We start from the raw sequence: 22,331 nt of genomic DNA, 5'->3' as shown, positions 1-22,331 counted from the left end.
TTTCATATTAAATTTAAAAATAATGACATATAAATTCGATTTTCTTGGTATAAAAGTATAATTTGGTTCCAAATTACTTTTTATTTTTAGTTATATTTGTAACGGGACCTCTCACTCCCGCGGTCTCCGACCAACTGAACTCCCGTCCGCGTGCGCGTTGCCCCTACACCGTCTTGGCCATAACACTACACGCCCTCCTGATGTCTACATCACGAAGTCTTCCAAGTGGCGTGGGCGTCTTCGACTCCTCGCTGGTCGAACAGTGGTCTCTGTCTTCTCGGAATGCGACGTGGACTCCGCTGCTGGATCTTCCATTGCCGGTTGCTCGGATTCGGGTAGGAACGGCGCGCTCCACTGCAGCCAGGATCATCGGGTCGTGTTAGTGTTTTCCGGTGGAACCCGTCTCAGGTCTAATACATTGCTCCGCGATGCGATGTTCGTCACGTGCCCTGAAGTCCACTCTTCCGTGCATGACGGGCGCTTAGGCTTGATCAGGACTCTCTCGCCCATCGTGAAAGGGGGCGAGAGAGTCCTGATCACTGCACTGATTGTCCTGCGAGAGTCCTGATTGCACTGGGGAAGCGGTCGCGGGGTTACGTTTCTATATTGTAGTTATCGGCAGTCCGGTTGACGATCTGTGATAGGACGTTTGTACAGCGAACTGTACAAAGTGGCCCTTATGAAATCTTCCGGTATGTTCTTGACGCGTCTTGACTGGGATCCTTCGACAGTCGTCGATATTAAACCTCGAGCGCGTGTCCTGGAGATGATTGCTCAAACAGGAGGCGAGGTGTAGAATCCGTGTAGTCCAGTGAGTGTTGCAGAGTCAGAAGTCCAGAGTCGAATGTGTAAAGTGAGCCTTTTGGTATCTCCTTATAATCCCGGTCGGGTGTGCAACAGTATCCCCACTCCGCGCGTTGCTTGCGGTGGTGGGGGTGCGATGTGGTTATACAACGCCGCTTAGTTTGGGCGCGGCTCAGCGGGACATATTCTCCCAAGATAACAATCGTCACAATAACCAACATCTTCAACGCAGCTTTGCGCAATCGGTACTACCCCCCAGCTTGGAAATCTGTTATCGTAGTAATCCTCCCAAAGCCTAACAAAGACCCAAAATTTCCTCAAAACTACCGCCCCATCAGCCTACTATCCTCTATCAACAAACTGTTCGAGCGAGTGATCCACAGACGTCTCACCACACTGACACGCGAGTTGAAAGTTCTTCCGGACGAACAGCACGAGTTCAGAGAAAAACCAACTCTTGCGCGTAACCGACACCATAGCGAACAATTTCAACCACAAATCTTCCACAGTAGCCGTATTTTTTGACATATCCCAAGCCTTCGACGGGGTATGGCATGAAGGCCTCTTGTACAAACTCCACACACTTAACTTCCCGACTAGCATTATCCAATTGATAGCTTAATTTTTAGATAGCCGCACATTTCAAGTGCGCTTCGAGAGCTGCCTCTCGGCACCCAGACAAATCAAAGGAGGAGTACCTCAAGGCTCCATAATCTCGCCGCTACTGTTCAATATCTTCATGTCCGACGTCCCCAAGCCATCCAACCGTCACACCATACTTGCACTCTACGCGGACGACACTGCGCTTTTAAGCTCGTCCAAATCTATTCCTCTTGCCATTTCGCGCGCTCAGAAAGAAATAGACAAATTAGAATTATGGTGCTTTAAAATCAATTTAGACAAAAGCCAAGAATAATATTCACAAAAAAAAGATGTTCAAACCCACCCAGACTTAAAATTAGAAACACCCCAATTCCTTGGTCAACCCAAGTCAAATACCTCGGCCTCACCCTAGACAAAAAATTGACCTGGGGGCCCCACATAGCTAACATGGCAAGAAAAGCTACAGCCGCCTACGGAGCCCTATACCCACTCATAGGAAGACGTAGCGTCCTCAACCTAAAAAACAAATTATTGCTTTACAAAGCCATCATCAGACCTACTTTAACATACGCCTCCCCTATATGGGGCACAGCAGCCCTAACTCACATCAAAAAGATGCAAGTATGCCAAAACAAGATTTTACGCACAAGTGTAAAAGCGCCATGGTTCGTACGGAACGAAAAAATACATAACGACACAAACACGCCATACCTCTTTGACCACATACACAAACTAGCTCAACAGTTCTACAGGCACATCCCTAATATAGACAACAACTTCATCAAACACCTAGCGGACCTAGATCCAAACACCATCCCCCACAAACACAAACGCCCACAAGGTATCCTAACCCACCAACTACCAATCACCTCCCCTCCCATTACCGCAAACCCAGCCCAACCATAACCAACAGATAAATCACAGACAGTATATATACTATCTTTTCAGACAGACAAAGGTGTAAAAGGATCAATATCCACGGAACACCAAAAACGTCATGATCAAGGATCAAGCGGGACTTCACTTTCACTTATGCTGCGTCACGGACGGTCGTCTCGGGATCCGCATAGTACTCCCCCTCTTAGCAATTTACAGTTGCGAAATTTAACCAAGAGGAGAAGCTGAGGCTCGTTCAGACTGATGTGGTCTCGTGCGCAGATGTGGTCGGTGCAGATGGAAGCCGAACCAGTTGGTTGATGCTGTACAAAGTGGCCCTTGCGAAACTCTCAGCTAACGGAAAAGTAGGGGTTCGGGGTCCGTTTGTCACTTGCGCGTGACATGGTCCTCCAATATGCATACTTCTACCTTAAAATATAAAGAATAATATTATTACTGCAATTAAAATATACATTTCAAGATACTGCTTGCGTCGTTATCTGTATTTGTGTAGAGCTCGTCTGTCATTTTGTTGAAGCTGTTGTTGGATGATCAGTCTTCCAAGCGATTTGGGAATTTCACTCTTCTTCCGCATCTTGTCCGTTTGATTGCGCGTTCAGGTGGCTTCTCGTTCCGTGGGGTAGATTCCGCTGGTAATTCTTGAATGGGCGCCGTATTTTGATCCGTTGTCTGGATGTAAGCCGGTTTCAAGCGGTCAATTGAAACGGTTTTCGGTTTGCCTCGAATATTCACTGTTACGCATTTGTCTGTTCTGCTAATAACAGCGAATGGTCCGTCGTAAGGTGGCTGTAGTGAGCCTCGTTCTGCGTCATGCCTCACGAAAACGTGAGAGGTCGTATGCAGGTCCTTGAAAACGAAGGTAGAACGTGGTCCATGCTGCTTGGGCGGTGTCGGTGTCAATTCGGCCATCCGTTGTCGTAGTCGTTCGGCATAATCAGGAGTCGGTGACGTGTAATTATGCGTACGTGGAGCCAAAAATTCTCCCGGTAATCGGAGAGGTTGTCCGAATACTAAATCTGCTGAAGTCGCTTTTATATCCTCTCGCCAAGCTGCGCGGATTCCCATCAAAACTGCGGGTAACGATTCAGTCCAATGCTCGTCTTGATGGCACATGAGGGCGGCTTTTAGTTGTCTGTGGAGCCGTTCGACCATCCCATTTGCCGCGGGATGATACGCCGTCGTCCTTATGTGTGTAGATCCGGTTGAGCGGGTCAATTCTTTAAACAGGGCGCTTTCGAATTGCCGGCCTTGATCGGTAGTTATGCGGAGAGGTGTTCCGTAGCGGGAAATCCAGCCGCTGAAAAGCTCCTTTGCAACGGCTTCTGCAGTGATGTCTTCGATAGGAAAAGCTTCAGGCCAGCGGGTGAATCTGTCGACGCACGTTAACATGTACTTTTTTCCCTCCGATTGTGGAAGAGGGCCGACGAGGTCAATGTGGATGTATTCGAACCTCCGGGGACGGAAAGCTGCCAATCGGAGTGGAAACATGGCGAGAAATTTTCGATCGCTGGCATTGTTCACACTCTCTAGCCCATCGTTTGCATCGTTTACATCGATATTAAGCCTCGAGCGCGTGTCCTGGAGATGATTGCTCAAACAGGAGGCGAGGTGTAGAATCCGTGTAGTCCAGTGAGTGTTGCAGAGTCAGAAGTCCTGAGTCGAATGTGTAAAGTGAGCCTTTTGGTACCTCCTTATAATCCCGGTCGGGTGTGCAACAGTATCCCCACTCCGCGCGTTGCTTGCGGTGGCGGGGGTGCGGTGTGGTTGTACAACGCCGCTTAGTTCGGGCGCGCGGCTCAGCGGGACTTCACTTTCACTTATGCTGCGTCACGGACGGTCGTCTCGGGGTCCCCATAGTGCTAAGGGGTGTCTCCATTCGTACTTGTGTAGCAGCCTCGCTGGGGTAGAGTCCTCCTCCGCCGCATCTCTAGCTACTATATTGTACCAGAAGACGGCCTGGAGTGGAGATATCTTGCTCCTAGCTGCCGTCCTCTTTATCGTCCTATGGTGCCTCTCTACTATGCCGTTCCCCTGCGGTCGGTACGAAAAGAAAGCCGTGCATTCCACTTCTCGCACATGACCGCCGTCTTCTCTGATCTGAACGACGTACCGTTGTCCATCAGCAGCTCACGTGGGGGGCCCCTCTTCAAGAAGATTTCTTCTAGGTGCTTAACTATCTCCATCGCGCACTCTGATCGGAGTTCTCGCCAAATGCCGAATCTGGACGGACCGCAGTCCACGATCGTCAAAAAGCGACGACCCTCGTAGTGCGTCACGTCGACTGCCAGTCTCGTCCAATTTTCATTCACGTTGAGCGCTTCAGGTTCGTGTGTGACCGGATGAAGATCAATTGTGCGACATCTAGCGCATTCACGCACACACTTCTCCACTTCTTGGCGCGTTATTGTGCGGTCCATCGTCCGGGCAAGTTGAAGGCTGCGATTTATGCCGAAGTGGTGCAGCTCGTTCAGATCCTTAACAGAGGCAACACAGACTGTCTCGCTCGCTCTCTCTATCCAGCTCTTCTTCACGCGCGTCAGCGCGTCCACTTTGTTTTTTTCTGATGCGACGTGGTAGACGGCCACCTTTAATTCGTACTCGTCGAAGAGCTCTCGCAGCACGCCTATTCGTCTTTTTATCAGCATCTCCGCTGCACCGGATGCTTTCGCTATCGATCCTGCTCCGCAGGCCGACCGCAGCCAACTCACAACGGTTGCCGAATCTGTCATGATGTCCAGTCGCTGGACTTCCCATTTTATGGCGAGATTTACGCCCCTCACGACCGCGTCTAGCTCCGCAACGTTAATGTGGCTCGCGTTAGTCGGCTTCCTCAACCATGCTGCGTCTTCGATAATTTCTCCACCTACTTCAAGCGTGACGCCAAACGCAATGGAGCTCGCGTCACACCAAATTTTGGCGTAGGCCGTGTTCATTACGCCCCACGGTCCTCGCACCGGTTCCTCCTTACGCATGCGCTCCACAATCTCGCCAAGCATACGACATGCCCTCTTGCCGGTCGCGTCTCCCCAGGCCTCCCCTTCGCACGCTCTTTTGACGTAACTACACGCCAATCGTAGCCATTTGCCTACTGGGTAGTGGCCAACCAGCCTCCAGCATATGGAGAACAATTCTCGCCTGGTTATCGAAGGTCCTCCTTCTACATCTGGCACTATGTTTCTCCGCTTGAACTGCAGCCGTCCGCTTCTGTCTCTCTCGATGCGGAGTCCCAGCGCTCACCCTCCTTCCAGGCTCTCGGTAGGTTTGGCCTTAAGGCCGTACGCACTAAGAAGCGCCTCAACTTTGCTGACCTTCACGACGCTCTCGTCGACGATTATGTTGTCGATGTAGCTATCCGTTCCCCGGCGCACATCTGGGTCTTGCGCCAGCACATATTCTACGATCTTCGACATAATTTTCGGTGCGCTGCTTAGCCCAAAACCGAGCCTTCTTAGGCAGTAAGTGCGCCCTCCAAATCGTACGATCTGGTGCTTCCAGAGATCTTTATAAACGCGCACCTGCAGGTACGCCGCTTGAATATCGATCAGCTGCAACGGCCCTTTCATACGCCTCCACTTTCGGAGCGTCTCGTCGCAGGCCGGCGCGTCCATCCCAGGGTTGCACCTTACCGTGGCGTTTAATTCGCGGTAGTCCATAATCGGTCGCACTTTGCCCTTATTAGGCTACGCCACGGCCATAAGCGGCAGAACTCCGCCTTCTTGCCCTCTCCACGGTTGCAGCAGGCCATCGTCGATCCATCTTCTCACCTCAGCGTCAAACTGCTCTCGCAGCTCCGATCGGTCAGTGCTTCCATAGTTCGGCACCTTGTTTCTCAGCAGCGCCGGCTCGTCCTTCCACTCCCACTTGATGGTCCACGCGTCGCCGTCAAACTCCGCTTCGAAATCGCCGCCTCGCCCTCTGAGACGTCACTGCGGCTGCCGATATTTGTGTCCCTCTCGGACGGTCCTCCCAGAACTGCCCCGCCGATCACCGATCCCTTCCTTCTAGCGCTTGTACGCCGTCCCGGTCGATGGTCACTCCTCCTAGCGACGCGATGACGTCTATCCCCAGCACCACGTCCGCCCCCGCAAACAGCTCGCTGATTATTAGGTACGGCGTACGAACACTTCTTCCGAGCACCTGTTATCCGTTCGCACTGTCCCGACCATAGAGTAAAGAATGTTATATATATATATATAATAGAGGCGCCCAAGCCCCGATAAAAACAAGCAAGATTTTGGCTCGAACGCTAGTCTCTCGACCATTAACCCCGTGGTGTGCAACGCCGACGGACAAAATGACCTTGTGACGTTGACAAACGAATAGGGCTGCCACATTTGTAATTTTTTAATTAATATTTTTCTTTATTAATTCACTTTTATCACCAATATTTATTATATCATTACAGACATTTTATTATTCATTTCCGCACCACCATTGAGGTAGAATAAATGGCGCGCTTTTTTTTACGTGGTGTCTCCAGTAGACCTAATCCACGTGTGTTTTGAACAGGGGCGTATATTCAGGGTGTGCTAGGTGTGCGGCGCACACCCGCAAAACCATCTAAAATATAAATTTAGAAATTTAGAAAATTTAGGGCATAAAGCGACATCATTTTGCATACAGTAGTATGCAAAATTATAAAATTTTAATATGCAGTGTATAGTATGCATTGGTATTTGTCATTCGCTCTGAAAGTTTCCGCGCGACCGACACGCTATGTATTACACATGTGGCGCGCCGACCTTGAGTGCGGCGGCTGACTAAAGTAAATTGTTCCGAGATTTAACGGCTGAAGTCGATCTGTCGGCTGGCAGCGCTCAGTAGTAAAATTGGTCTCGAATTTGGTGCGCGTACTTCAAAAACTCTTGCGTCCGTCGCTGCTTTTTTATTACATTATATCACAATAACAGGTCACTCATTTTTTATATTTTGGCGTAAAATAGTTTATTATCTTATTTACATATGATCAATATTTAATTTTCTAGATTATATTTTTTTATTTACCCCAATAATGATGAAGAATACTGTTGAAGATATTCTGAATAATCCATTTTCAAAAAGAAGTTATGAAATTAAATTGAAGATAATCAAAATTGCCAAACCACGTCCACCTCTTCCCAATTTATTTATGGTTTGCAAGCCAAAGTACTCGAAGTTTATCCATTCGCCATTTTTACACACTGCTATGCTCATATGTTGAATTTAACATTACAACAAGGTCTTTCCAATATAAAAGTGTGCAAATCATTCTTTCAAACTTTAAATGGATTGTCTGCATTCTTTTCGAGATCTTCCAAACGAATAAATGCTTTACAAGAGCTTGTAGGTAGAAGACTTCCTTCTGTTACACCTACAAGATGAAATTATACATCACGGTTAAGTAACACAGTGCAAAAATACAGAAATGAATTTACGGACTTTTTTCGAGACGTCGTGAAAAATTGTGAACTATGGGACCCCGACACTGTAATAAAAGCACGAGGTTTTCTTAGCTTTTTGGAAGATTTTGAAACAAGAAAACTTCTCCACATATTTTCAAACCTTTTTGGAAAAACTGATGTGTTATACAACATTTTACAATCCAAATCTTTTGACATATTATATTGCTGTAAGAAAGCTACCGAAATTTTGCAACAACTCAGACATGAACAGGAAAATAATTATGAAACATTATGGGATTCTTATGTAACGGAAGAAAATTATCCAAGACTGAGTAATGATTTGCTTGTTGAAGAAAAGCACGCGTTTTGCCAACTATTTAATACAATAGTTGATAGTATATGTAAGCAAATTGAAAACCGTTTTTCTTCAATGTCCAAATTGGAATATTTTCACTTTCTGAAGAAAGAAAAATATGAGCAATATAAAGGAAAATTTCCAAATGAATTACTTACCAAACTGCAACAATTCTATGGAACATTATTTGATTATATAAGTTTAAAAAATGAGCTTGCTGTTCTTTATCATTTGTCTGAATTTGCAGAGAAATCTGTTCATGAGCTTGTACAATTTATGAACACAAATAATCTTGAGTCAGGTTTTCAGGAAATAGATAAATTAGGCAAACTAATATTAACTCTTCCAAGTAGTACTGCTTCAGCAGAACGTTCATTTTCTGCTCTGAAACGAGTTAATAATTGTTATCGAAGTACCCAAGGCCAAGAAAGGCTATGTGGCCTTAGCTTGATTTTAATAGAAAAAGGGATCCTTATGGATATTAAAAAGAAGAGCACTTTTTATGACAGCGTGATAGAAAAATTTATGATTAAAGAAAGAAGATTAGATTTTATATATAAATAATTATAAGTTTATGTTAATTGGAAATTTGATATTTTTATATAATAATATTTTAGATTAGGTTTGATGTTTATTTATTTATTTATATATGGGAAAAAGCTGTAAGGCAGTTTAGGCATGCCAAAACCTCGGCTAATAAAAATGAAAAAATGTACGTTTTTTTTAATTTTTTATAGCACACCCAATATTAACACCCACCGTACGCCACTGGTTTTGAATATGACAGGTAAATAAGGAAGTCAAATCAAATTTGAATATCTAATGTCCTTTAAAGTGAATTAGCTTACTTAGTAAATATCGCTTGCTTTCTTCTCTATTGCTAATTTTAGTTAAATAATGAATTCTAATATTTACGTATTTATCAGCAACGGCTCTAATTAAATGCAAATAATGATTACTCGTAGGGGCTTGTTCAAACATATGAATTTCTAACGATTTAAAAATATCACCTACACCTACAAATGATTTTAAAATTTTACTTACAATATAATCCTTATTATATTTAGGCAATAATTTTTTTTGCCAATTTTGGTTAACTAAGTATTTTATAAATGTTTCACATTTCAAGCAAATCTTCTTAACGTCATCAGACGGCGACAACAAGCCTCCCCGATTTTTGTGATTTATGAAACTATTATTATTAGAACCTAAAAGAGAATCTACGCAAATTTCACAAACAATTTTTTTTGATAAACTTTTTACTACATAGCCGGCTATGTATGCCACAATTTCGCGAGAACTTGCAGTTAAAAAATCTGGTAATAAATTTAAATCGTCAAAATTTTCATCAGTATCATTGACTTCAGTAATCCTATGCCTATCTGACGTTATATTGATATGGTTGCATGGAGACAATATGCTAATATTTTCTAACGGAATGCAATTACCCCTAAACGAGTCTCCTAATTCTAAGTGAGTAAGAAGTTTTTTGTAAATAGCCCTAAATTGTCGTGCCGTTGGATTATTATTATGCCCTCCATGAGATCTAATATTACCAAAAAATAGTTCTATATGGTCCTGACTAGGGATTCCAATCCCGGGCCAAAATTTTGATCCCGGGATTTCGGTATTGCAATTAGTCGATCCCGGGATCCCGGGACCAGTCCCGGGATAATTTTCATGTTATTTTTATCGATAAAAATAATTTAAAATGAATAATACAATTTATTTTTACATCTGTTTTTTATAACGTACAATGTATAAAGTACGTATAATTTTAGTCTTGGGCTTAAAATAGAAAATAATATAATAAAAATAAAAAAGGGAAGGTCCTATATATTTATTTGAGAAGAAAAAAATGAACTTTTGACAATGTATGTACATATGTACATTCATAGACACAATTAATTGAAAACATTATTTTGAATAAAACTCACGAAGTAACATCAAAGCATCAAGTGTTTTATCATTTAGCCTTGCTCTGATTTTGGTTCCTAAGCAGCCTGCTGCTGAAAAAGCACGTTCAGAGTCACAGCCTCAAAGATTCACAGATGACACGTGCAACTCGCGCAAGTTTGTACACGAAATATAACGATGTTGTCAATAATAATTCGATTGTGCTTGATAAATTAATCAATCCGAAAAATTCGGGATTATGTTTTATAATCCCGGGACTCATCGGGTATTGAAAATCGTTCGGGATCCCGGGATCCCGGGATCCGGGATCCCGGGATTGGAATCCCTAGTCCTGACTTATTTTATAAAATGGTATATAACTTAATACCCCTTCTTGTTCTACCAAACTATTATATAAGTGTTTAGCGCTATCCATGCAAATTAAGAATCCTAAAAAACCTGTTTTTATTCTACTAGAAACTACTCTTTCGCCATTATGGTGAAGAGATATTATGTATTTTTTAACATATTCAAAAAAGTTAAAAATCTCTAAATGGTTTTCTTTACATAAAGGTTTCTTAAAGTTTACCTGCTTTATATTTTTTGAATTTAAGATATCAAATAAATTATTTATTGCACGTATGAAGGTTACCGTCCCTATACAATCATTAAAGCTTTCTAAGCAAATTTTTTTACAAAATTCTAACGCGTCCGCTACACTATTACTAAGAAGTTGACTAGCTAATTTCACCTTCATTTTTTGGTTGTGAAAGTGAACGTGTTTTCGCGATAATTTATTGGCAAAGTGCAAATTTTCTTCCTCCTGTAATTGATTAAGTTTTATTAAAAAATTCCATTCTATACTATTACCCAAACTATCCGTAAATATTTGTTTGGATTCCAACGAATTCCTAATTAACTTAAGCATGTGACACGGATCTAAAAAAACTGCTACGGGTTTTTGAGTGCATGGATGCGGAAAAGTAGTTTTAAGATCATTATATTGTAAATTACAGCCCAAATTTTTAACCATAGAAAAGTTAGCAGGACAACCGTCAAATGTTACAGAAACCACATCTATATTGCATTCGTGTATTTTTTTTTAACATATTTGTAATAAATTAGCTTTTTGCTAATTTATTACAAATGACTTTATTCTTGATGTTGAGCTTACTTCGTCTGCCCGTAATCGGGCGAACGGCAGCAAGCCCTCATTTTTGTGACATTTTTATGTGATTTTTTCGACTCCAAAACCAGACGCTAAGATTTTGATAATATGCTACTACCGTCTCTTTTGTTCATAGCGATAGTTTTGTGAATTTCTATTTCAAGTGCTTCACGTTTTGTACGAACAAAAGGGTTTTTAATATTAGCTAAAGTCTTTGTGCTTTGAATTTAGTAATAAATAAATATTAAATAAACATTGCTTTTTTCTTTGGTGTACCTCTAAAATTTCTTGATTTGATATGTGTACCTTGAACACAAAAAGTTTGCGGAACACTGTTCTATGGTACTGTGTTCGGCCAGAGTAGAATTAGTATTGAATTTTTATGTTCATTTTCTCGGTGTACGATGCGTCTATTAGATTGTCCAATGTATATTTTTTCGCAATCTGCACACGAGATTTTATACACACCTTGGTATTCATTTTTTTAATAATTTTTCCCGTTTGAAAGCATTGAACCAATTTAGTTTTTGGATTGGAAAATAGTTCTGATATCGTGCTTCATTAGGTTTCTTCCGATCTTTTCTGTCACCCCTTGGATGTATGGAAGGCGTATGTCCTATGTATTTTTTTTCAATTTTCTTTGTTTTCTTTTCTGTTGCCTTTAGGTTTTCTTTTTTAAAACCATTTGATTGAAGTAGACTTTCACGGCTTGGAGTTTGGATTGAAGTAGACTTTCAGCGTCAATATCTTCTTTGTCGGCCAACATTCTAGCTCTATTGAATAGAGAGCTTGCTACCGATTTGATCTGTGCCGGATGGTGGTGGGAATTCGCATGTAGTTACCTGTTGGTGTGCTTACTTTTTTGGAATTCCCGCCGAAACATATTATGGAATTAACAAAATATTTTCTCAACTCCGCATATTTTATTTATAAAGGCGATTTTTGCAAGCTATGCCCGTTCTGGTTCTGAAGAGTTCCACTGCGGGTGCTTCTCGTTAAAGTCTCCCGCTATTACCGTCGGGGTGGTCGAGTCTGAAAATAATGCTAAATCCGTGTGTGGTAACTTCCTATTTGGAGGATTATATACAGATACTATCCTTATTTTGCCTCCTTGTGCCAGTTCTATGACCACTGATGTGGCTTCTGCGTGTGTTAAGTCCGGGGTCGGCTCCTTGAAGTGGCTGATGCCGCTTTTGACGTAGATGACTGTGCCTCCGCCTTTTCTGTCGACTCTGTTGTCTAAATATATATATATATTTAGATCCGCGGCCCCCCCTTCCCCTCTCCCCCCACGTATAAAGATAATACAGATATTTCTTAACACGTTTCGTGACGCTCTATTATACTTAATAAAACATATAATAACGCCATTACCGAAGCTTAGCTGTATTATACATATCATATGTATCTAGCCTAAAGAGAGCCAAATAATATGTTTTATTTTTTTAAAAGCCACAATCTTTCTTTTTAGCGTAAATTATAATTTATATATATAAATTATAATATTCGTAAATATGTTAGTTTTATTGATATTTTAAAGATTCTGAATTTTGCTGAGTGAAATAAATTAGTATTGATACTGCCCATTCGTATTAAACACTTTTTTTATTAAAACAATCACCATTTATTATAAATTGTAACAACTTGTATAAACTACTTAAAATTTATACGTGGCGGGGGGTTATTTGTACGGGGAGTTAATGTCCAGAGGGTTTTTGACGAGGGGTTATTGCCCGGGGGTATATGTCCAGGAGGTATTTGTCCTGATACCCCCTCTCCATAGCTACGCCACTGGTCTCAGATCCAATTGGTCACATGATCATCGACTATTCTTTTCACACTATTCCAGTGTCCATCGTAAACCTCACCTCTGTCTGCCATGACTAAAAAAGCAGCTCTATAATGAGTCACTCTCATCCCTGAACTTTGGATCTAGCAGTAATCTGGGTCGATTATCTTGTCTTGAATCAACTTCTGTATTGATCTTTTGAATAAAATCAAAACGATTACATAAACATCTAACTGCACTTTGCCACAGCACCTCACAAATTGACTCATCATTAATTATATCAATGGTTTTAAAACTGTCATTAAATATTAGAAATTAATTTGAAACATGAATCATTTTAAAATTATATTTTCATAAACGATATGTAAAATTACATTACATAAAAATGTAAATTACGTAAAAAAATCAAACAAAAAATATAATTGCGCCAATTCTCAGTAACAAGGTTTAATTGTATTTATATATATCATTAATACAATACAGCAAAACGCATGCTAACACTTTTCTTCGAGACAACATTTTACATTAAAAGTATAGCAAAAAACATATTTATACATCGTGCACATCAGTTTATATTTAAATTTTTAGAGAATATCAATTCTTTGGTAAAAAAAACTATATAAAAACTAGCAAAATAAACCCTTGCATTATATATAACATGTAATAAGCAAATTAATTTAGTTAAAACATATTTGTGTACAAACTTTTATAATGTATTTTTATCAATTTACAGTAATACAAAAATGTTACATTTTTGATATAAATATAATATTAAACTCTTATAATCTATTACTTACAAAATATTTATTCATTACACAAAGAACTAAAAAATGGCGGCCCAAGCTTATAGAAAAATTATTTTATATACAATAAATATAACTAAGCTGAGATCTCCACAGTTTTTACCATAAACCACCACAGATCTGAATATATAATACAAAAACATTAATAAAGATACATCTATTCCGAATCTGATATTTCATATACATTTTCTTCTTTATCAATAATTATAACATCATCGTCATCTGAATTATTCGATGAAGCTGATAAGTAATTAATATTAGATAATATAGGAATATTACTGGTGGAAGGACCATATATATCACTATCAACGGCAACATTCTGCATCGTCAAAGTAGCCATATCATAATCTCTCGTTTGACTGATTGCTTTAGGAAGGCATGATGTACTATTTTTTGTAATTGTCGTAGAATTCTCATTCAATGCTATGAATTTTTTCGCTGTATCGAAATAAGCAATATTCAATAATTTTAACGTTCTAATATTATTTGGACATACTGGTTGAAACCAGAGTCCAGAATTTTTCAGATTGTAATCGTTTATTTTGAAAGTTATGTTATGTTTCTCGCCTTTCTTATATGGTCCTATAAACACTCTCCTCTCTTCCATATCGGGTAATGCAAACAGACCAAATGATTTATTCGGTGTTAAAAATCGACATATTTGTTTATTCGCTATAGATAATTTGATAACATTAATTACTTTGTGATATTCAACTGAAAAATTCTTGGGTTTGACCTTTATAAATCCGAAGTTATAGGAGATATTCACTTGAAACCATCTCATGGTCATAGAAGTTTCGTTAGATGGATATTTTTCGATAATATCGTTTTCCAACTTATTCAATGTTGGAGAATTTGAAATATTTGTGTTTTTCACAAGTATGCTATTCCCCGATGGAGTTATTACGTTACGAATGTTTGATATACTAACATCTTTTGGTGCTTGTATTGATATAGCATCACTTTCAGAACTTGCATTAAAAGATAATACATTTTTTTTAAACGCCATTAGATTTCCCAATGAAACTAATAAATTTTGAGGGTTATTTGTTTCAGGTGACTTGATTGAAGGTTTAACAACGATTTTTTTAAAAGAATTAATTGTAACATTTGTTCCCAATTTTTTTAACAGGGATTGTTGAGGAGTTAAAATATTGGTTATATAATTGGTCGATTTTGTTAAATTATCTTCTAATTGTTCCTTAAATTGAAGATTATTTTGTTGAACAATTTTCATAGGATTTTTACAATTTGATAGATTTGCAGAAGCATAATCCTGTGAACCTTGTAAATTTTCCTGGCATTCAGTGACAGGTGCAACTGAAGTTTTTAGACTAGCAAATGTATCAGCAGAAATTACATACTTCTTTGACTCATATTCAGATGGTTTTGTTGTATTACTATGAAAAATTGTATATTTTTTTTTCTCCAAATGATTTGAATTTCTTTTCCAACAAAATATTCCATTCACACTCCAAGCATATTCTTTCCCGACAAGAACTACAAAAGTATTATCCAGAATGACCTTATTATGAATGTCAGATACAAATTGAGGATAAAATTCTCGTAAGGTTGCATCAGATTCTGTTATAAGAACACTTTTATATGGGAAATTAACCTGCTTATTTAACGTAACATTTGGAATATATGGCCTTTCTGTCGACAGCCAAATAAAAATCTTTCCCAGAGAAAAATTACCCAGTAATGCACACCATGAAATTACAACGGATTCATTTTTCGGTGGATATAAGGATGATACATATTTAGCTTCTTTTGGAACCTTAAAACTTTTATTTTTAATAATAGCATCTATAATTTTCTTATCTAACATTAGATCCTTCAAATGAACCAGTGGTTGATTTTCCGTTTTTTTGGCAATAGTGTTCTTTTCAGCACACGTTGACTGGATCTTAGTCTTTGACTGTGAATCAAGTCCATTATTTTTGTGCTTGCTTATAGTCGGTGTTTTATTTCTTTTTCTTCTTATTAAATTTGGTACTGATGCATCATCTTTTGTTGGTTCTAATGGTATATGAGCAATTTTAGGATATAAATGTTTGTTACTATGTGTGGAGTGGTATTCAAAATCACCTAGCACATTTTTATTTTTACAAAAGCATCTGTACAACCCGTGAACCATGCACCAAGTTTCGCAATCGATTTTTTTAGGTATTCTAGGTAATAAAACCTTGAGCTCAGTTTTAAGGGCATGACTCTTTTCCTCTTCATATATTTCACTCAACGATAATGTAGTGTATTCTTCAAATTTCTTTGGTAACTTAATACCTCTACGTTGAGCTCCCAGCACTATAGTCTGATCGTTCGAACGAATGACGGTTTGCTGAAATTTTCTTTCTTCTTTTGATAAGTTTCGATTCATCTGGTATTGCAAATTGATAATGGCCGAAGAAGATATTTTAGTATTTTCTGAATCAACACCGTCATCGGAAATAGATTCTAAATTACAAGTACAATTTAACATGCATTCAGGCAAACCGCAGTGTTCGTTTAACAAATAATTATTCTTCAAGCTGGAGCACACACAGCCTAATTTGCAAAAGTCTTCACCGCATTCTGTGTTTGTATTTTGGGAATGTTCCTCGATATCTATCACAGTCACGTTTAATTTTTTCAGCTCAGATATACGTTTTCTCTTTCTTTTTTTATTTGTAGATATGTTACTGTCCACGTATTCATTTTCTTCTTTATAGTCATTATCTGGATCTTTGATGCCGTAAAGATCTTGCACATCACTTATAGCGACAGACCGTAATAAATCCACCATCAGACATTTGACTGTACTATCGATATCGTCTTTTCCTCGGTAGCTGTCTAGAAACTCCAAATGGCTATATGGATCAAATTCTGATAATTTTCTTTCGTCTTTTGCTGATTGTTCTCGTTTGAGATTTTTCGGCATCTCCAAATCTTTTCGCATCAACATGTTGTATCTGTTATTTTCATACGGTATGATAAAAGTATGAAAAGATTTTTTTGTAGAATTATCATCGACGCTCATTTGTACAGTAGATACAGCAAACTCTGCCCATTTTGCATCTATAAGACCGCTTGGATCTCTAATTGATTTCAGATGATTGGATATACGAGCATCCACGCTAATTCCGATTTGTGGAGAGATTGTCAAGCCGATCGGTGGAAGTTGAACGAGTTCAACATTTCCCAAACCGTTTTTTAATGTCTCGTCTAATTGTGGTTTTCTAGAGAGAGGTCCAGGTTTAAACTGTATATTCATCGATGATAATAAGCCTCTTTTTACTATTGCTTTGCGCGGGGTGAGCTTATTTACTGGCACAGTATTAATTTTCGATTTGGGAGACTTGGCATTATTTGAGAGAATTGACTTGTTTGATTTTTTAGGAGGCTTGGGATGTTGAATAGAGTATGATAATTTTTTCCAGTCGGCACCCATGCTCCCTGGCAATCGCACTGTCGATCCGTCCACAACTAATGACTGCTCGGCAAATTTTCGGCTAAATATATTTATTTTATTAATAGCTTTTAGAGTAGATCTATTGATTGCTTTCGCTGAATTACCGAAAGTCATGAGATCGCTTATTTCGACTTTATCTAAAGAACCACCATCGGCTATTTTTTTTAAATGAAAGTCTATAAACATCTGGTTATCTGCAATTTCAGCAAATAATTTTAAAAAAAATTTTTTGTTATGAATATTCATAATTGGCTTCACAGTTTTTTTCTTTGTCAAATTCAATTTTGTTTTGATTGAATTTTTTATTGGTATTTCATATTTTTCTTTTGGCATAGTATTAACTTTTTTAATGAAGAAGGCTGGTTCACTAAATTGAACTTCCAATAGTTCTTCTAAATCATTATTTTCAACAAATTTTTGGTAATCTGATAGCTTCTCGTCGCATTGAAACACGTCTAGGTCCTTGGTGGATATGTCTTCGAACTCTGATGAGATCTATAAACAAAAAACAGAAAAATATTACTTAAACTGTTTAATGGTTATAAACAGTGGCGGCTGATGACAATAGAAACAGGTGGGGCCATGGGCCAAATAAAATTTTTTTTTTCAAACTAAACATAATATATATTAGACAGTTACTGAAAAAACAAAGATACAGACAAGACTAGGCTGTGGATATTAGTTTCACTAAAATAATTTTAATTAATTTTGACACTTCGGAAAATTATTTATAATTGATATATTTATTATAGAAAATTAATTTATTGTCTTGTATAAATCGGGATAAGGCGTTGATGTTGGGTATATCCCCAAAAGTTGAATTTTCAAACATAACATTTAATTTGTATATCAACTTGTCTTTACTTAGCATTGGATAATTTCTTTTAATATTTTTTATGTGTTCTCTGAAAAAAACATTGTCGATTAAAATTTAAATTTTTAAGGTTTACAGTATAAAATTATTTTAAAATTTCAAAGCTGCTGAATCTTTCAGCAGCTTTGAAATTTTAAAATAATTAATCTGATTTTCGCAATAATTAATCTGTCGTGTTTTATTTTTTTTAGTTTTTCTTTTAACACATTTGTAAGTTCCACAGCAGTCCTATCATGAACTTCAATAAACGCCATGAGCCTTTTAACCGGTAGATAATTATTGTAAGTAGCGCAAAATAATTACAAACTCCGAACAACAAAATATCATACATCGGTTGTTTCGTGTACTTGCAAAGAAACAAAAGTCGCCTAATGCACTTCAATTTTTTTCTTCTTTTAAATACACTTTATACGTACAATCTAAAATGACATTTTTGTTATGAGATATTAATTTTACCAAACTTTTGAAATTGCACCGCATTGCTTATTTTACTGGATTCGTTTTTCTGTATTCGCTTGGAAAATGTTTGAGGGTTTTACAGCCCCAGAGTGTACACAAGCTCTCGCCATTAAATAGCACACAATATGAACAGAACAAAGTATGTTTTGTCACTCACACTAAGCCATAATATTTTGTCAAACCAGGTAACACAAAATATTCTTGTTTTTCACTAATTTGTTGAGTAATAGGCAAATCTCCGGGTTGTGTCAAAATTTTTGCTTTCTAATTCTTCTTTTAAACTTAATATCGAGAAACGTGTTTCCGATAAAGTATTGTTTATGGATGTAGTAAAAAAATACCTTTAAAATAAATTATAAAAAAACAGCAACAAAACACACCAACAACATACTATTTGAATACAACGAGGAAAACTTAATAAGACCGTTAAAGAACCGTGCACTTGTACGTACAAACACAGTACTGGGTCAAAATAAACTAGCCCAAAATGATGGAATTATATGCGGGCAAGCCCGCATTAACCGGCCCTTCGTGCGGTAGCGACGGCACAGCTCTCGTAGCTTAATAAGATACACATGCGCCAAAAGGATGTACTGAGTCTGGAGCCCGAAATTACTGGCCCTAACAGCCGGAATACATGATACATATGCCGCGTCGCACCAGTTACCGATATTCTCACGTTAAATTATTGTGTTTACGTAAAAAAATAATTGATTAAATGAAGACTGTCAATATAAAAATTGCATACTTACAATTGTAAATTTAAAGCATTTTATTCTAAATTATTTTGTACAATTAATTTCAATTACTCCCTGGTTAGAAAGGCTTTTTTTCAATAAAAAAGGTGCCGTAACTCAATACTAACTTAACTACAGGAAAATTATATTCAAATGTCATTTAAATTAAATTTAAAACAACTTTTCCTATTCCACGAAACGCATAAAAAATTAAACAAAATTTATATGAAAGATTTATTTATTTCAAAATTTATTAAAAAATAGTTGGTCTGCATTTGAATATTACACTATGTTTTATAAATATGATGGCTATCCTTACAGATATGATTACGGACTTCTGATAGGAGAGTATTGGCTAAAGTGTATTCAAACCGAATTTTGATCAATAGGTCGCAAAAACATCACTTCTCAGAAGGATAAAATTCACGTCAAAAGCAATAAAATCACGTCGGAGCCGTCACAGTGAAATACATCTTCTGTGGCGTTTATACAATGCATGTAGTTTTTACTCTAGCTAGTCACAATTAGTGCAGTCTGTGATTCGGTCGAATTGTAGCTTGCTATTATTATTAGATGCACGTGTTTGCATCTAACATGCAGAATTGAAATGAAGAAAAAAAAAGATGAGAACAGAAAGTTTCAGAGTGAATGGGAAGATTTGTACTTGTTCAATATAATAAACGACAACGCTGTGTGTTTAATTGTGATTCTATTTTAACTTTAAAATCATTCAACATGAAAGCATTATTTACAAAAACTTAGCAAAATTGAAGAACTTACTGTTGGCGAATGTAAAGCTTGGGCACAATTACTAAAGGGCAATCTGTCAACTGTACAAAAGATATCTCACAATCTAACGCTATTGTCAGTGCCTGATGCGAATATCTAACATCAAGAGTGCCTAATTGCCGCAGTTGGAAAAAGCAGTATCTCACATCAAACTGTAGCAAGAAGAATTAACGTTATTTCAACTAAAATGTATGCAGCACTCAACACAATTTCAAAAATGATTTTTATATTTCTCATTAGATAAAACGACGGATATCAAACATACTGTTTAGCTTGCTATTTTTATTAGAGGTGTCAACAGTCAAATATTAATATGAAAGAAGAACTACTCGAGCTTGTGAGTTTGAAAAATACAACCCCCGGAGAGATATTAAAAGAAGCTGTCATAAATTGTGCGCAAGTTCATCACGTCGATTTGCCTCTTTGATGTTTATGATTTGATTTCATAAGACATTATGTTTATGATTTTATAAGACATTATGTTTATGATTTCATAAGACATTAAAAAAATACAATTCAAAATTTAGAAACTTGAATCAGAAAATTAATGTTTTAGTAACACATTCAAATGTGGTTCAATTGAATGTATTGTTCTCCATAAACACTTCGAATCAATAAGCCTTAATATCAGAAGCCAACGTATTATGAAAAACATACAGTATTTACAACAGTTACTTGAATGTGTAACAATGCCAAGGTGTGCTAAATATGTTAACAAATTAGAGTGAAATATTATATTTGCAAACATAACTTATCTATGTACAAACAATCAAGAACTGTATTATTTATAAGTATATGTAAGATGCTTCATAAAATATTTTATGAATAAAAAATATTTTAACCTTTTTTCTTCTAATTTATTTTTAAATCATTATCAACGAATATATTTTTATAGAGTAAAGATATATTATATAATTTATTTGTTTATTAAAAAACAATGGTATTAAAGATAAGTTTGCGATTGGTATCCCTCTTTCTATTGACGTCACGTGCAAAATTTATTTTTCATAGTAAAATTATTATTTTTAAATCTGATTTCTTATTAAAATTTATAAACTTTAAACGATACCGCGCAATTCGTGAGATTACTAAATGTTCTTATAGTATATCAATAACACTAGTGTCAGAATAATGACCCCCGATAGTCATGCAATTTTTTTACATATGACAACACTAAAAATTCGTAAAACTCGATGCCTAATATAACAACATTAAAAATGTTGAAACTCATGAGCCGGGCGTAAAAATCGATATACCGAATGTAAATATGGCAATCGCCGATCCATTTCGATTTAATCGGGACGAATTACGCGTCAAATGTTCCATCCGCGTCAAAAGCGCGATCAGTCTCAGTGTTGCCACGTGCATAACGTGCGGCTTGGGAGAAATGTCAAAAGACAAAATGACGTTTTAACTCTTAAATAAATGCGAAGCGAGTAACAGTCTTTAAAATCGTTCAAATTCAATATAAAACGAACGCGTAGTCGTTGATAAGTATTTTAATGATAAAAGGGGGAAATTACTTTCCAACACTTTTGCGCATTAGCCCAAAATTAAAACTTTCAAAACAAAGTATATAAAAAGACAAGGTTGCACAAAAAATATTGATTATATTTATTGTTAAGAAGCAATAGTTTAAAATTTTGTATTGGGTTTTTGGAGAAAGGGGAATACCAACCGCTTTTTTTTTCGATAGCTCTGCATCCGTGATAGTCTCCTTTGTGTCTTCTGACGTCACCGTGGTGGGTTCGGGCGATCGGGAAGAGAGCGTAGACACTTCGCGGACACCGGTAGAGAGCAAAGCTCTCGGACCTAGTGTCAGCCCGACACATCGCGCAGACATCGCGGCTGACGTTAGAGTTGCCAGGCGAACAACTCTTGCCGCCATTTTGTTATCATAGACATCTAATCGTAAAACCATAAACAATAATAAATTGGTTTAATGAAAATAGTATGAAGCAAATAAGGTTTCTACGAAATAATCCTATATATAATTTTACTATGAATAACTGTGAATAATATTACTTAATCCTCGGTTGGTTGACCCCACTTTTGAGACATGGAAAGTCGCACGGGTAACACGAAAGTCACCTATTTTGTTTTATACAATGCAAAAAGGTTTATTTTTAAAATATATTTCTTTCAACAACGTAATTTTAAAAAATCCCTATGTACAATATGCATTTTTTTAATCTTTCATACAGCATAGGCATATCCAGGGAGGTGCCATGAGCCCCTCTCTCCCCGCCTCTTTCCTTTGGATCAATTTAATTTTATATATAACGCGTAGGTAGACGGACTAAGCTTTACGCAATTTGAAAGTGA

General features: G+C 37.7%; 2 protein-coding genes across 3 annotated transcripts; both read right to left on the bottom strand.

Moving 5' to 3' along the window:
* Positions 1–4,322: 4,322 nt before the first annotated feature.
* On the bottom strand, positions 4,323–5,276 carry LOC148236770 (uncharacterized). The gene has a single exon (XM_088182835.1). It carries the CDS (start codon positions 5,274–5,276, stop codon positions 4,323–4,325), a length of 954 nt encoding a protein of 317 aa, XP_088038961.1.
* An 8,329-nt stretch (positions 5,277–13,605) lies between these two features.
* ocm (over compensating males) lies at positions 13,606–21,897 on the bottom strand. 2 transcript variants are annotated; one of them, XM_088182848.1, is made up of 2 exons: positions 21,685–21,897; positions 13,606–17,642 (listed from the first exon to the last, which is right to left on the bottom strand). In XM_088182848.1, the coding sequence occupies exons 1-2, from the start codon at positions 21,892–21,894 to the stop codon at positions 13,854–13,856; spliced, it is 3,999 nt and encodes a 1,332-aa protein (XP_088038974.1). In that variant the 5' UTR covers positions 21,895–21,897; the 3' UTR covers positions 13,606–13,853. The 2 variants fall into 2 exon arrangements, with proteins under 2 accessions (XP_088038974.1, XP_088038975.1); XM_088182849.1 differs by lacking the exon at positions 21,685–21,897 and adding an exon at positions 21,263–21,379.
* Positions 21,898–22,331: the final 434 nt, after the last annotated feature.

This window comes from Plectrocnemia conspersa, unplaced genomic scaffold, assembly GCF_051122295.1.
Source record: "Plectrocnemia conspersa isolate PC_06_02 unplaced genomic scaffold, ASM5112229v1 ptg000003l, whole genome shotgun sequence".
In the NCBI taxonomy this organism is placed as follows: Eukaryota; Metazoa; Arthropoda; class Insecta; order Trichoptera; family Polycentropodidae; genus Plectrocnemia; species Plectrocnemia conspersa.
The sequence above is the reverse complement of the archived record's forward strand: the minus strand, read 5'-3'. Positions and strand labels throughout refer to the sequence as shown.